The 12,584-nt window shown below is 33.8% G+C and overlaps 1 protein-coding gene across 1 annotated transcript; it reads right to left on the bottom strand.

Annotated features, from left to right (window-relative positions):
- Positions 1-2,260: 2,260 nt before the first annotated feature.
- LOC145066241 (uncharacterized) lies at positions 2,261-11,600 on the bottom strand. The gene is made up of 10 exons (XM_079013452.1): positions 11,470-11,600; positions 10,098-10,336; positions 8,965-9,199; positions 7,957-8,126; positions 7,465-7,607; positions 6,150-6,327; positions 5,106-5,679; positions 4,688-4,800; positions 3,807-4,050; positions 2,261-2,815 (listed from the first exon to the last, which is right to left on the bottom strand). The coding sequence occupies exons 2-10, from the start codon at positions 10,286-10,288 to the stop codon at positions 2,588-2,590; spliced, it is 2,076 nt and encodes a 691-aa protein (XP_078869578.1). The 5' UTR covers positions 10,289-10,336; positions 11,470-11,600; the 3' UTR covers positions 2,261-2,587.
- Between the last annotated feature and the right edge of the window lie 984 nt (positions 11,601-12,584).

Raw genomic sequence — 12,584 nt, 5'->3', positions numbered from 1 at the left:
CCAAGGCATGTTTATCACGTAAAGTTGCAAACTTTACGTGCATGCAAGGCTCTAAAGGCTCTAAATGACAAATCTAAGATTATAATGAAGTTTTACACTCAAGGAGGGCTTCATGCAAGACCAAGCTTGAAACTTTATGAACCTAGAACCCAAGAAGGGTCCAGATTTGAAGTTGCAACTTCAGATCTAGCTCATACACCATAATATCATCATAACCAAGCCAAAAATACCCTAAACTCCACCCAAATGAGATCTAGAAAGAAATGAGGTAAACGTGACGACTTGATACCTTCAAATGATGCTAACTGAGGTAGATTTCTAATCCCCACAAGTTCCTTGCTTCTAGCCACTTGTTTCTCCAAGCTTTCCTCACTAAGATTCACCTCCCAAAACCTATAACACACAAAATGAAGCACTCACACGAATTAGGGTTGGTTTGGTTCTCAAAAGATTATAAGGGGGTAAAGGGAGGCTGTTGATCCTTTAAATAGGGTGCAAAACCCTGGGATTTAGGGTTTCATCTGCCAGCTCCTACTCGTCGAGTCCCTTCTTGGACTCGACGAGTAGGTCATTAAAACGCATGGACTAACCCGCTGCTACCTGAAACCAAGAACTTTATATTAAATCAATACCTGAAAAATCGGGACGTTACAGAGGAGGTGGGGTTAGGGGTGTATTTATTTAAATAAATCAAAAAATCAATGGAAAATAGTCTTTTTTTAGGTAAGACATGGACCAAGCGAGTAACAAAAACAAACAGTAGAGACCTTCCGGGATAAAAAAAAATAAGTTAGGGACCAAACAAGCAAATTACCCTAAACCATAAGGACCATTCGTGTAATTTACTCTTTTTTCCACTTCACCAAAATAGCATCAAAACTCATAAAAACATCAAAACTCAAAAAAAAAACATCAAATCTAATAAATGTGTTCCATTGTTGCTCTCAAACTAATACATCTCTGTTCTGATCTACATCTCTATTGACAACATCATACAAGATGTATACCTGGCCAGTAATAATCTCCTTATAATCTATTTATCAAAATCAGTTGTTTTCCAATATTCATCCTCACTTGAAAGAATGAAGTGGGCTAACCTGTTTATAAGGAAGAATGTATACCAGATGTTTGATTTTGAATAAAGACTCAAACTATTGACATTCCATACTAGGTTAATTATATTCCCTCAATTAAGTTATAGTCCACGTTCTAAAAATTAATTGAATATTTGCATAGGATACATATGATTTATGAGTAGTAAAACAGAAGTATATATAATCTACAAACAAGTTCCTATTAAAATACAATCAAACTGAATTTATCATAATTTAAAAATAAACAATCTAGGGGCTTCAATGTCTTGATCAGTGGGCTATTGTTGAATGTATGATTAGAAGAGGGAAAAAAATGTTGCCTGCAGAAGATGCCGGAGGCGAAGGCGGAACAGGTGAAGGTGAAGCAGTCAGAGTCGAAGGCGGAGGCGGAGGCGAAGACGGCAATGGTGACGACGTTACAGACCGAACAGACGCAGAAATAATCGGAGCTGCGGGAGAAAGGGGTTGAAGAGAACCGGCATCGATGAGGGGGGCGGAGGGCTTCGCTACAAGCGGCGATGGCGATGACGGCGTCTCTGGCGAAAGCGATGCCCGGATGGGACGGCAGAGAGTTGTAATTGGAGTTTCAATGGGAGGGAGCAATAGGAGCAGGAGCGACGTTTGTAAAGAAGAAAGAGTAGAGGAAGGAGATGGAGTATTTGGGCAAAAAGGGAACATGTGTTCTATTTATTTTTTCAAACATGCTTTTACATTTGAAAAATTAAGAGGCATTTTTTTAATTAAGAGTCATAAATTCATATGTTTGATATGCAACCAAACAGTCTACATGTGACAAATTAAGAAGTTGCCTCTTAATTTTTTAATTAACAGGCTACCAAACATGGCTTAACTCGACCAATTAAAGTCAATTACTATTTCACACATTGCCTTGAGTTTGGCCTTCAACTTCCGATTCCAGCACCAAAAAAAACAAGAACCGCATGGCAGATACCCATAGGAACAAAAAACTGTTTTTCAGGATTCCGGTGGACCGAGAACCAAACCACATTGTAATCGGTTCCAACGATTATTTTGCTCTTCCCCAATTTGTATAGCAAACTCATCAGAAAAACATTCAAACATCAACATTGTTCACTCTCTTATAGAAAACTTGAAACCAAAATACTTTTCTTTCAGCACTTCAAAAAAGGAAAAACACACAGACACACAAAAAAAAATTGTTTATTTCTTCAAGAAACCCTCAATCTCAACATAGCCGCAGCATAGGGGTTACAATTCCAGTGTGGATCCGCCTTGCAGACACCAAGTAACTAGTATATACTCTTGGGGCAGAACGATAGAAGAATAACCCTTTTGCAAAATGAGTTGTTGAAGAAAAGTGGAATAACAAACCAAAGTAAAACTACATATACAGTAAGATTAAGAAGAGGGACTACTTATGTCATTTCTCTATAAAGGGAGGGTATATATGTATGTAATTTCCGGCACAGTTGTATTTACATCTACATACAGACAGAGTTAGGGAGTTGCCTTTACTTTTTTTTCTTGTCCTCTTTAAGTTTTTCAAGTACAACCGGAGCTGCTGGAATGCTAAACCACCACTCCCTGAATCTGCGTTCCAACCGTTCGGTGCTTGAACTCCTGAGAGGGGAGTACTTTGTGAATTCCTCCAACACAACAAGTAGAATCACAAATTGCATCGGTACAAAAGCCAAAACAATCGCCATCATCACAAGTGCAATTGCAAATCGATCACTTGCCTGAAAACAACACCCCACATTCATCAAATTAACCTACAACTATAAACAATCACATTTCTAATTTAGATTTTAGAATACAATTACAACTACTTTATAATTTAGAATACATATCTTAATCACTTGCATTTTTATAAATATTACACCGACACCGGATAGATTTTTCAAGGTCTAGGAAGAAATCAAACTAGAATATTCTAACAAACAAATCATCAAAAGTACATTGCTATTTTTTGCATCAAGGGTGGAAACTTTTTTGTTACTAAATGCAAATAAATTAGCGAGGTAATACTTAAGCCTAAGTAAGAATAGAATTTAAAGTCTATTTCCATAATAAGAAAAACTACTAACATAGTATGCTTTAACAAAAAAAAAAAAAAAAGCTAAAGTGCGTTGCTGTTTGTTGTATTTAGGTTGTGTTTGGGGTGCATAAGCTACCATATGTTTTGAGCCCATTGCAATGTAGTATTTGGTGAGACAACTAAAGTAGCTTTTTTTAAAAACATATCTTTGAGATAGCTTATTGATAAACCCCGAAATATATATATATATATATATATATATATATATATATATATATATATATATATATCAGATTCGAGAAAGTCATAATAACGTTTCAAATATGAAATGGAATACAAGAAACTTGTTTTAAACCTAAAATTGATTGGAAAACTCTTGGTTACTAATAGGTTTAATATGATGAAATTTGTGATTTATTTTTAAAAATGTTATAACGTTAGTTTTTAATATATTATTAAATAGCCTTTGATGTAATTTTATAGTTTCCATCTAGCTTATCAGTTAGTTTTTACCAAGCACTATCAACTACCAGCTAATCTGCCAAACACAGCCTTAACCTTTGGTTGAGGAGTAGAAGAAATCATATCATATAATCGAGTTTGAGGTTATTACTTTATAGTTTATAGAGATTTGATTTGAAGTGTTAAAATAAAATAAAAGAGGAAAAGATGATGAAAAAAGGCAAAGGCACCTGTGGGAATATGGAGAGCAATAGACCGCGTAGTTTAAGAAGAAGAACGTTTCCGTCTTGGATTAACTCCTCAGCCTGAGAAATTGCATTTTGGACCGCCAAAAGCTGCTCCATTGTGTTCATAGGCGGCGGTGCTATCACCTTGAATTCATCCACCGGCCGCCCTCGGCTTGAATACCGTGTAATCATAATAAACAGTGCAACAAACAAAAGCAGCATCGCGAAAACATAACAAAACCATCCCCTGCCAAAATATACATCAACTGTCTGTCTGTTTTTTTGTTCACTTAATTAATGTGGAAAGTGAGAATTTGGTGCCTTCATATATTCAGACTGATTTTTATTTGTCATCACTTCTAGACACAAGGGTAAAATGGTCATTTCTCATTCACATGTGTCCAAACTGGTAACCGTCTTTATTTATACAGCACTTATATTTGAAAAAAAAAAAACCTTTATCCATACATATAAAGACGGCACTTGAAACAGGTGTTGTTTGAATAAAGTGGTATCTGGATATATGATGTTTAAAGCATTCTTGAGAAAATGAAAGCACAGTTGCAAAATGGAAGGAAAAATAAATGAGGGCAAATTTGTAAAAACTTACAACTTCTTTTCTTTGACTTCCTCTATTAAGTGAGGAAAAAAGAATCGTTCATATACTCATTAAGTTGACTATTAAAAAAGAAACAACACAAAACTTTGTTCAACTTCTCTTTCATAGTTGTTCAACTCAATCTGCCAATAGTGATTTTCTTAATTTTATATGAATGTGACTAGTAATACTCCATCCATTTGCTGTCTTATGGTAATCACCACATGATGCATGCAACTGCAAGAATTGAATTGGATAGTCAAATTAAAAGCTAACCTACACCTACCTGTAAAGGACGTATGTTAATACCAAACAGAACTGAAGAGACTTCACAGGATCTTCCCAGTAATATAGCTTCACAAGATGATTCCCAAGTTCAGTAACTGGAAACAGCAACTCCTGCAGTTATAAATAAATAATGAGTTTTCACTTTTCACTATCAATCTCTCATTAATTATTTGTAAAAGCCCTCCTAGTATTCATCACTGAAAATAAAGCTTCTCCAGTCCCATCCACTCGCAATCTCGGTGATTGTTACACCCAAACAAATAATAATAATAATAATAATAATAATAATAATAATAATAATAATAGGTATTTCCGATGAGAAGGGCATTGGACAAAATAAATTGCAAAAGTTTGTTTGCATTGCAGTACAGACTACAGAGGAAGGAGCAACAAACAGAATTGTAAAAAAACCATACCTTCATGACAGCCAAGTTAGTGTCAAGCCCCTCAACTTTAACTCCATCAACTGTAGCTTGTGCATTTGCAACCATTTTATAAGTGCTTCTGGATTCTTTCACCGCTTTCTCTAACGGAGTTAACTCCCCAACACAAACATCACCAACCGTAATCCCCCCAGCCTCATTAACAACATTGCAACTCGTGCCAAACACAAACCCTAAGCTAGAAGCCATAGTGCTAGCCGATATAGAATACATTCCCTTTTCGCTGCTCTTTACATCATCTCGACAAATTGACATGTCAGCAATTGTTTCCAGTATCCGATCGCCACCTGGAAGTTGGTCACAGACATTGAACATAAGACCGGCCTCGAAGGACAATGGGATTGAGGAGGAGCTCATGTCTTTTAGGGCTTGAACTCGTAGGATTCCGAAAACCGTTTTTAGAAGGGTTTCGTCTTTTTCGATTCCAGTTATCTGGAATTTACGTATAAATCTGTGGGCATATAGAATTTCACGGATAATAGCCAGCCAGTAGTCACGCCGAGTGTGTCCCTTGAGCTCCGGAAGCTCCATAACAATTGCTTCTGATCTACATTGGAATCCTCACCTCAATCAGTTCGAAATAACTCCTAGGGGTAGGGTAGGGCAACCTACTTTTGTTTCCTTTCTTCGCAACGTTGCAGTTTAAATGTTTTCTAACTAAGGCGTTACTTACTTGCATTTTACAAATATATATATATATATATATATATATATATATATATATATATATATATAGCATTGCACTTTCAATCTTTTACTAATTAGGACGTTGTTATACTTTGAAAATCTTACCAATTATAGCACTGAAAATTGCTTTGTATATGGATGACATTATTATACTTATAACTACCTAAATTTTTAAAGGAAAAATGAAAGTAGAATGCTATAATAAACTTTAATATTGTAATTTAACATTATATTCCATTCCAGCATACCATAACCAAACACTAGCTAGAGCCTAGACCTAGAGTATTAAAAAAACATAAGCATAAGAAGTAAGAAGTAAGAAGGGCTTACAAGGAAACGGATTTATACAAGAAGGCTTTGTCAAAAAGGCGGGTTCCCCATGGACCGGTGAGCTCAGGCTTAACAAATTGCTTTAAATCATCAGCCAAATCATAAACTGTTGGCTTATCATAAGATACAACACGTAGAGCTTCAAAGTACATTGCATGATCTGTCAGAGTTAGCCGACCTGCCGCCACAAATACAGATTTTCAGCATTATACTACAACACTTTAACAAGTATCCTTCTCCTTTTTTTTGATATAAAGGGGCATCTAGTTGGAAGGAACTAGAATCTGTCAAAGTATTTGAAATGACGAAATTGGCTCGATCAAGAACACCACCAAAACCCATGAGACCAATTTGTAATTTCAAGAGTTTCGTTTTTATTTATTTCCTTTAGATTAGATACAATTTTTGCAAAGCTTTTTTTTTATCCTCTCTTTTTATTTATATCAGTTCAGACATATTCATTTATGACTATAATTTCATTGAGTGTTTCCAAAAAAAATTGATTTAGTTAATGTTACTGATATTTATTTTCAATTTTTGATAACGTACAGAGAAAATCAAGATATCAAGATCCTTCTAATGCAATATTGGAGTGCAAATGTACAACCAAAAGTGGAGAAGATCACAAGTTCTTCAATTACGATTATAGATTAATAGTTAATTATTGCATTCTACTTTTTGTTAGAGTTTTATACTGTACTTATTTACGATTATAAAAAAAACTTGATTACTACATACTGATTTTTTTTTTCTTTTTTGTGTTATTCATTTATGAATAGAAGTATAAATTAGTTATTTAGCAACGTGTTTTATTCGATTATGTCTATATAATTATATTGAAATTTTTATCTTTAAATTGTGTTTTATTCGTTTACGATTACAGCCGTATTCATTTATGATTACAAATGTTTTTTATTCGTATATGATTGCAAATATTCTGATGAAATGATAAATTAGAAAGAAAAAAAATCTATTTTTAGAGAAATAATGATAAAAATTATTTTTACTTATTCCATATTTCCATTTAACAAAAATGAAAGAAAAAAAAAAAGGATTAATTCCTTTTTTAAGGTAACTAGAATGATTATCTCTAGATTTTAGGAAATTATTTTACATCTTAATTTGGGGGTTTAGAAAACAGTGAGGATTAAAACTGAATTTGATGTCATATGAGGCTTTATGAAAGAAAAGTGGAATTTTGCAGTGAAAGGAAAAGCAGGCAGGCAGGCAGGACTGAGATGGAAATTGAATTCCAATGGAATCCACTAAGGAAGGGGTATTGAACATTTAAGTAGTGAGAGATGAAGTTACGAACCAGGCCAAGTTGAGATCCCGACATGTTGAAGAACAGGCTGAGTGGTTACCGTGCCATCCAGTTCCAGAACCCTTTCCCCTCTTCCAGATCGTTGGGATGAAAGGAGAGATGACTCTGATTGAGATTTAAGTTTTCTCACAGCCCTGTATATATATGCAACATTCATTCATGTCTTTTGACAGCCATTGGGACTCATCATCAGAGAAATTTTCAAAAATGTTGACCAAGGTGGGATAGGACTTGCTCTCGTCTGTGCAAAAGACAGCCCTAGAAAGCTTGTCACGTAACGTAACAAACACACATGAATGAGACTGGACAAACTTTCTACTTTCTAGGGCTATCTTTGATGCGAAGGGCATTCGAGTCTTTTGCAAATATCTTTTGGGTGATTGCAATTTTTGTCCCAATTAAACGAAATACAACACAAGGCCGGTCTATCCTGTGTATTAAAACAAACAAACAAACAAACTTGAGATTTTATGGAAATGGTACCTTTCCAGTCCACTGAGGTATTTGTCAAAGGTAGAAAACAGAAGCCGGCCTCCAGTTGATGCAGTCAGAAACTCAAATATATAATCGCTGATGATCACATTGGCTATAATCGGAACTGCTGGTGCAATTCGGGAAAAGGCCTCTATCCCCACACTTGCATCCTCATCTATCTGATGCATAATAATCAATTTTACAATGTCAAAATCCATCTCCATCTCGCCTCATATCCATTCCATCACAACTTGGACACCATACCTTAACTTTGAAGAAACTAAAAGTTACCTACAAATATCAAATCTCTTTCTAACTGCCAGTATTCATTCTTTTTTTTTTTTTTTTGGCTAGAAAAGCTTAAACTTGTAAAAGAAGCATCTTTTTCCGATATCATGTTTATTTTAATTTTTCTTCAGTTTTACGTATGTAAAAGTAAAACATGCTTAATTAACATGTGAAACGATTATTCTGTGGGACATTAACTTTTCGTGGAAGGAATGGAAAGGACAGGGTAATGGAAATATGGAATAAGGAAGGTAACAGAATGAGTCATTACATTCCATGATCAAGTTTAGCATGTACGAACAGAATGAGTTTATACATATAATTTTTTTATAGTAAAACCATGTTATATTGCAAAATTGAAGGAATGAAGAAAAGACTCCCCCAGGCAAACACTATGTTAGATGATTTTCCTCTATAGAGTCAAACCTAGCACGTTTGGACATACCAACTAATCCCTGTTTTTCGATTGTCATTCATGTTGTTTCAAATATCTTCACAATTTTAGATCTTCATAAGAGGTCAGAAAAGGTTCTTACTGTGGTGAACGGGAAAACATCTTCATATCCAGGCACATCCATTATTATCATTATTACTATTTCGATTATTATGATTCATCATCAACATTATTATTATTATTATCATTTATTACTATCTATGGCTATAATCACTATCATCATCATTATTATGATCATTTTTAAACTGTTTCGAATGTAATATATATATACATACATCCATGGAAGGGTGGCTAGCAGCATCAGGAAGCTCCCACGCAAGCATCATATCAAACGTTAGACGTCGAAACTTCTTGTCCTCCATGTAACCGTTCATTTGTGTGGATACAGAAAGAGCCCTGAAACAAGAATATTCCAGAAAATTCCGGGCATACCGTGATGGATCTTTTATAGCATCAGGAGCCTCCCCATTAAAGTTTTCTTGAAGCTGACCCGTTGGAATCTCCAGGATTCTGCAGTAATCAGGTATGTATAAACCACATATTATGATTATCCAAACTAAATGTTGTTTCTTTTTTACTTAATTCGGACATGACTTGATATTGTGAAGTGTATATATATATATATATATATATATATATATATATATATATATATATATATATATTATCTTTATTACGTAATGCAAAAAGAACGACTTAATATCAAAAACCATGGAAAGGAGGCTGCTTTCCCATTAAGTCCTAACCAATTAACAAATTTGGCCTCATTTACTTTTTCCTTCCACTTCCCAAATTTTTTGTTTTTTTTTTTTTAATTTATCTAAAGAGTACCTTATCATGGGAAAGGAAAAGAAATATGGCCAGCAAAATGGAGATGGAAACAAAAACTGTATATCCAAAGAGCACTTACTTTCAAATTTCCATAAGCTATATATGAGTGTTTCCTTTGGACTTAATGCGGAAACAACAAGCAAACAGAAAAAGTCACGGAAATGAGGCTTTCCATTAAGCCTTAACTATTTACAAATTTGCCCTGATTTATTTTTTCCTTCCATTGGTTGCCATGATTTTCTCAGATGTTTTTTTTTTTTAAATATCATTAATCTACACAAAACTTTATCCAGGGGCAAGAAAAGAAAAAACAGGTTCGCAAAATGGAGATAGAAATAGTAAGTCTACTGCAAAAGAGATTTTAGTTATAGAGGGGTATTTCTCTTTGACTTAATAAAGAATGTGAGGAAAGGAAGCCTAATAAGTTTTTATAAATATGCTGGCATATATTTTTTCCATACATTTCCCCAAGTTTGCCACGGTTTTCTCATATGTTTCTATTAAACATCATTATCTAATGGGAATGAAAAAGAAACAGGAAATGAAGGTAGAAATAGGATTACAAATGAGAACTTACTTTGAACATCGACGAACAACTATATTTGCCACGGGGGACAGTTCATGTATCCAGTTTCTGTCAGCAGATGGAGACAGTTTCATCTCTTCAAACTCTTCATGAAATGGACTTCGGTTTTTCAACAACCACTTAAACGATCCATCTTTCACAAAACCCTCGATCATATTTCTGGTTTTGCTTGCTGAAGTCATCTTCCAAATACCATCTTAAAATTAAATCATATCCAAGTTTCCAACCACCTATCAAACCAAAACTTTAGCTAATTAAAACATTAAAGAAACTACAAAACAAAAAGACACTTTTTTCATCACCCAATAAGCAGATAAAGCAATTCTGCTTTCGATCAAACTACAATCTAAAATCGATGAGGATCAACAAGAAACCATGATTCTTTAATTTGAAATATATCTCTCAAGTATGGAACATGTTGCATTCAACAGGTATTTTGTTAGATATTTTGTACATATATTTTCAGGTGGACATATTGGTATATCTTATGTTGTTGATATATACGTCATGCCATATTTTGTTAAAATTGCTATCTTCCTAAACACTTACCACATTAGTGATAAATAATAAATCTGTATGAACCGACAACTAGAGTACTAGCCTACTAGTAAACTCAATTTCTGAAAGGAGTAGTTCCCCAATCTTCTCCTTATAGTTGATTTCATTTCTTGGAATAACATGTTACCATTCAACTAAAAAACTTCGATTTCAGTTATTGCAATAACATATTACCGTTCAACTCAAAAATAAACTAATACCCAGATAAACTGGAACCAATTTTAACCAATTTGAAGCAACCAATGACAGTAGACTATATATGGATATGATGTATGATTTGGGGGTTTTGATATAAATTCAGAAGTTGTTTATGTACTGCTTTGATTTTTCAATGCAGTAGGTTTGAAATTTATAGCAATATCGCTTGACATGATTTACCAATCAAACATTGCCCATCGTTTAGTATTGCATCCAAATTCAACCAGTGAAGGGTCAACTCAATGCACCATCTTGAATTAAAACCCTCAAAGTTCCTTTATATATGATTCTGTTTCGAACATGACAACTACATTCAATTCAATTATAGAGCACATATAGATCCTCATATAATATCAATTGCAAAAATACCCTCAAAAGTCCTTTTCCACTTCCGTGTACCAACACGAGTCAGATCAAATTAAATCACACATGTGATGCAGTTAAATGTATAATTTATTGCTAAAACTTACGCCTGTTAACTAAGGAGCAGAATTTTGTAACTGCAAATTGAGTTGAAAGAATGATAGAGCAGATAGTTTATGAATCAAAATTGTGTTTACAACCCACAGGAGCAGTGTAAGATGAAGAAATCAGAATCAAATTGTACCTAAGTTGTTAAGCAGTGAACCACTACCCGGACAACCCGCCTGAAGGGGCTACCAACGCCGTGAGATGAGAGAATCGACAGATGACGTGATTCCGGGAACAGCGTGATTTGGGGAGCGACTTGACCGAAAGATCAGGGGGAGTTGTTTCACCTTATTTTATATAGAGATTTCGAGTAACTGGCAAATGTGGTCCCTAGGGTATATGTTTTTACGGTTTAGGTCAAAAAAATAACTTTGTTTTTAATTTTGATACATGTAGTAGGGTTTCACAACTTTTTTTGGTAAAAAAAATGATATTAATAAAAATAACTAGATGAAGATCACCTGTGCCATTGTTGCGGTTTTGAATAGTCAGAAACAATCGTTATTAAAAAGAAGCTACAATACCTCATAAGTAAATATATAAACAACACATATAACCAAAATTAAATTTTGATTAAGTTGATAATACCATTATTTCCTTTCTCAACATCTTCAACCCTTCATCTTCAACCTTCTATAGATCAACAATGTTGTCCAATTAATTTGCAATCGATGGGAACAAAAAATCAAATTCATTAGCAGAAAAAATAACAAATGAATTTTCTAAAAAATGTACATACAATACCTTAATAGTGAAAAATTGAAATTACAATGTATTGATTAAAAAATCAAAATGATTGTACATACAATAACACAGGAACCATTTGTTGTAATATTAAATTTTTACCCTTTTAAATATTTTAAAACATATTTCTTTTATGGAAAAGTTGCTACAATAATATAAGCCTTTTTTTTCGAAAACCACTAAAACATACACTCTATTTTTTTAATGAAATCAATTTGATACATTTTTCAAAATAAAAACCGATGTGGTAATCTTAGGGACACCTATAGAAATTAAACAAAAGTAATGTAAGTTCATTATTTAGTTTCACTTACAAGCTAAGAGCCATTGATAGAATGCAAGGTTTTGAGATTTGGAATTTTGCAATAATCAAATAGTAATGTAAGTTCATCATTTTGTTTCACTTACAAGCTAAGAGGAATTGATATAATGCAAGGTTTTGGGGTTTGGAATTTTGCAATAATCACTATCTTATTTTTATTACTTAGTTACTTTTTTATATTTAAA

The sequence above is a fragment of the Lactuca serriola genome, chromosome 8, assembly GCF_051521515.1.
Source record: "Lactuca serriola cultivar US96UC23 chromosome 8, Lser_US96UC23_V15, whole genome shotgun sequence".
NCBI lineage: Eukaryota > Viridiplantae > Streptophyta > Magnoliopsida > Asterales > Asteraceae > Lactuca > Lactuca serriola.
Note: the sequence above shows the minus strand (reverse complement) of the source record. Positions and strands in the feature narration are given on the sequence as shown.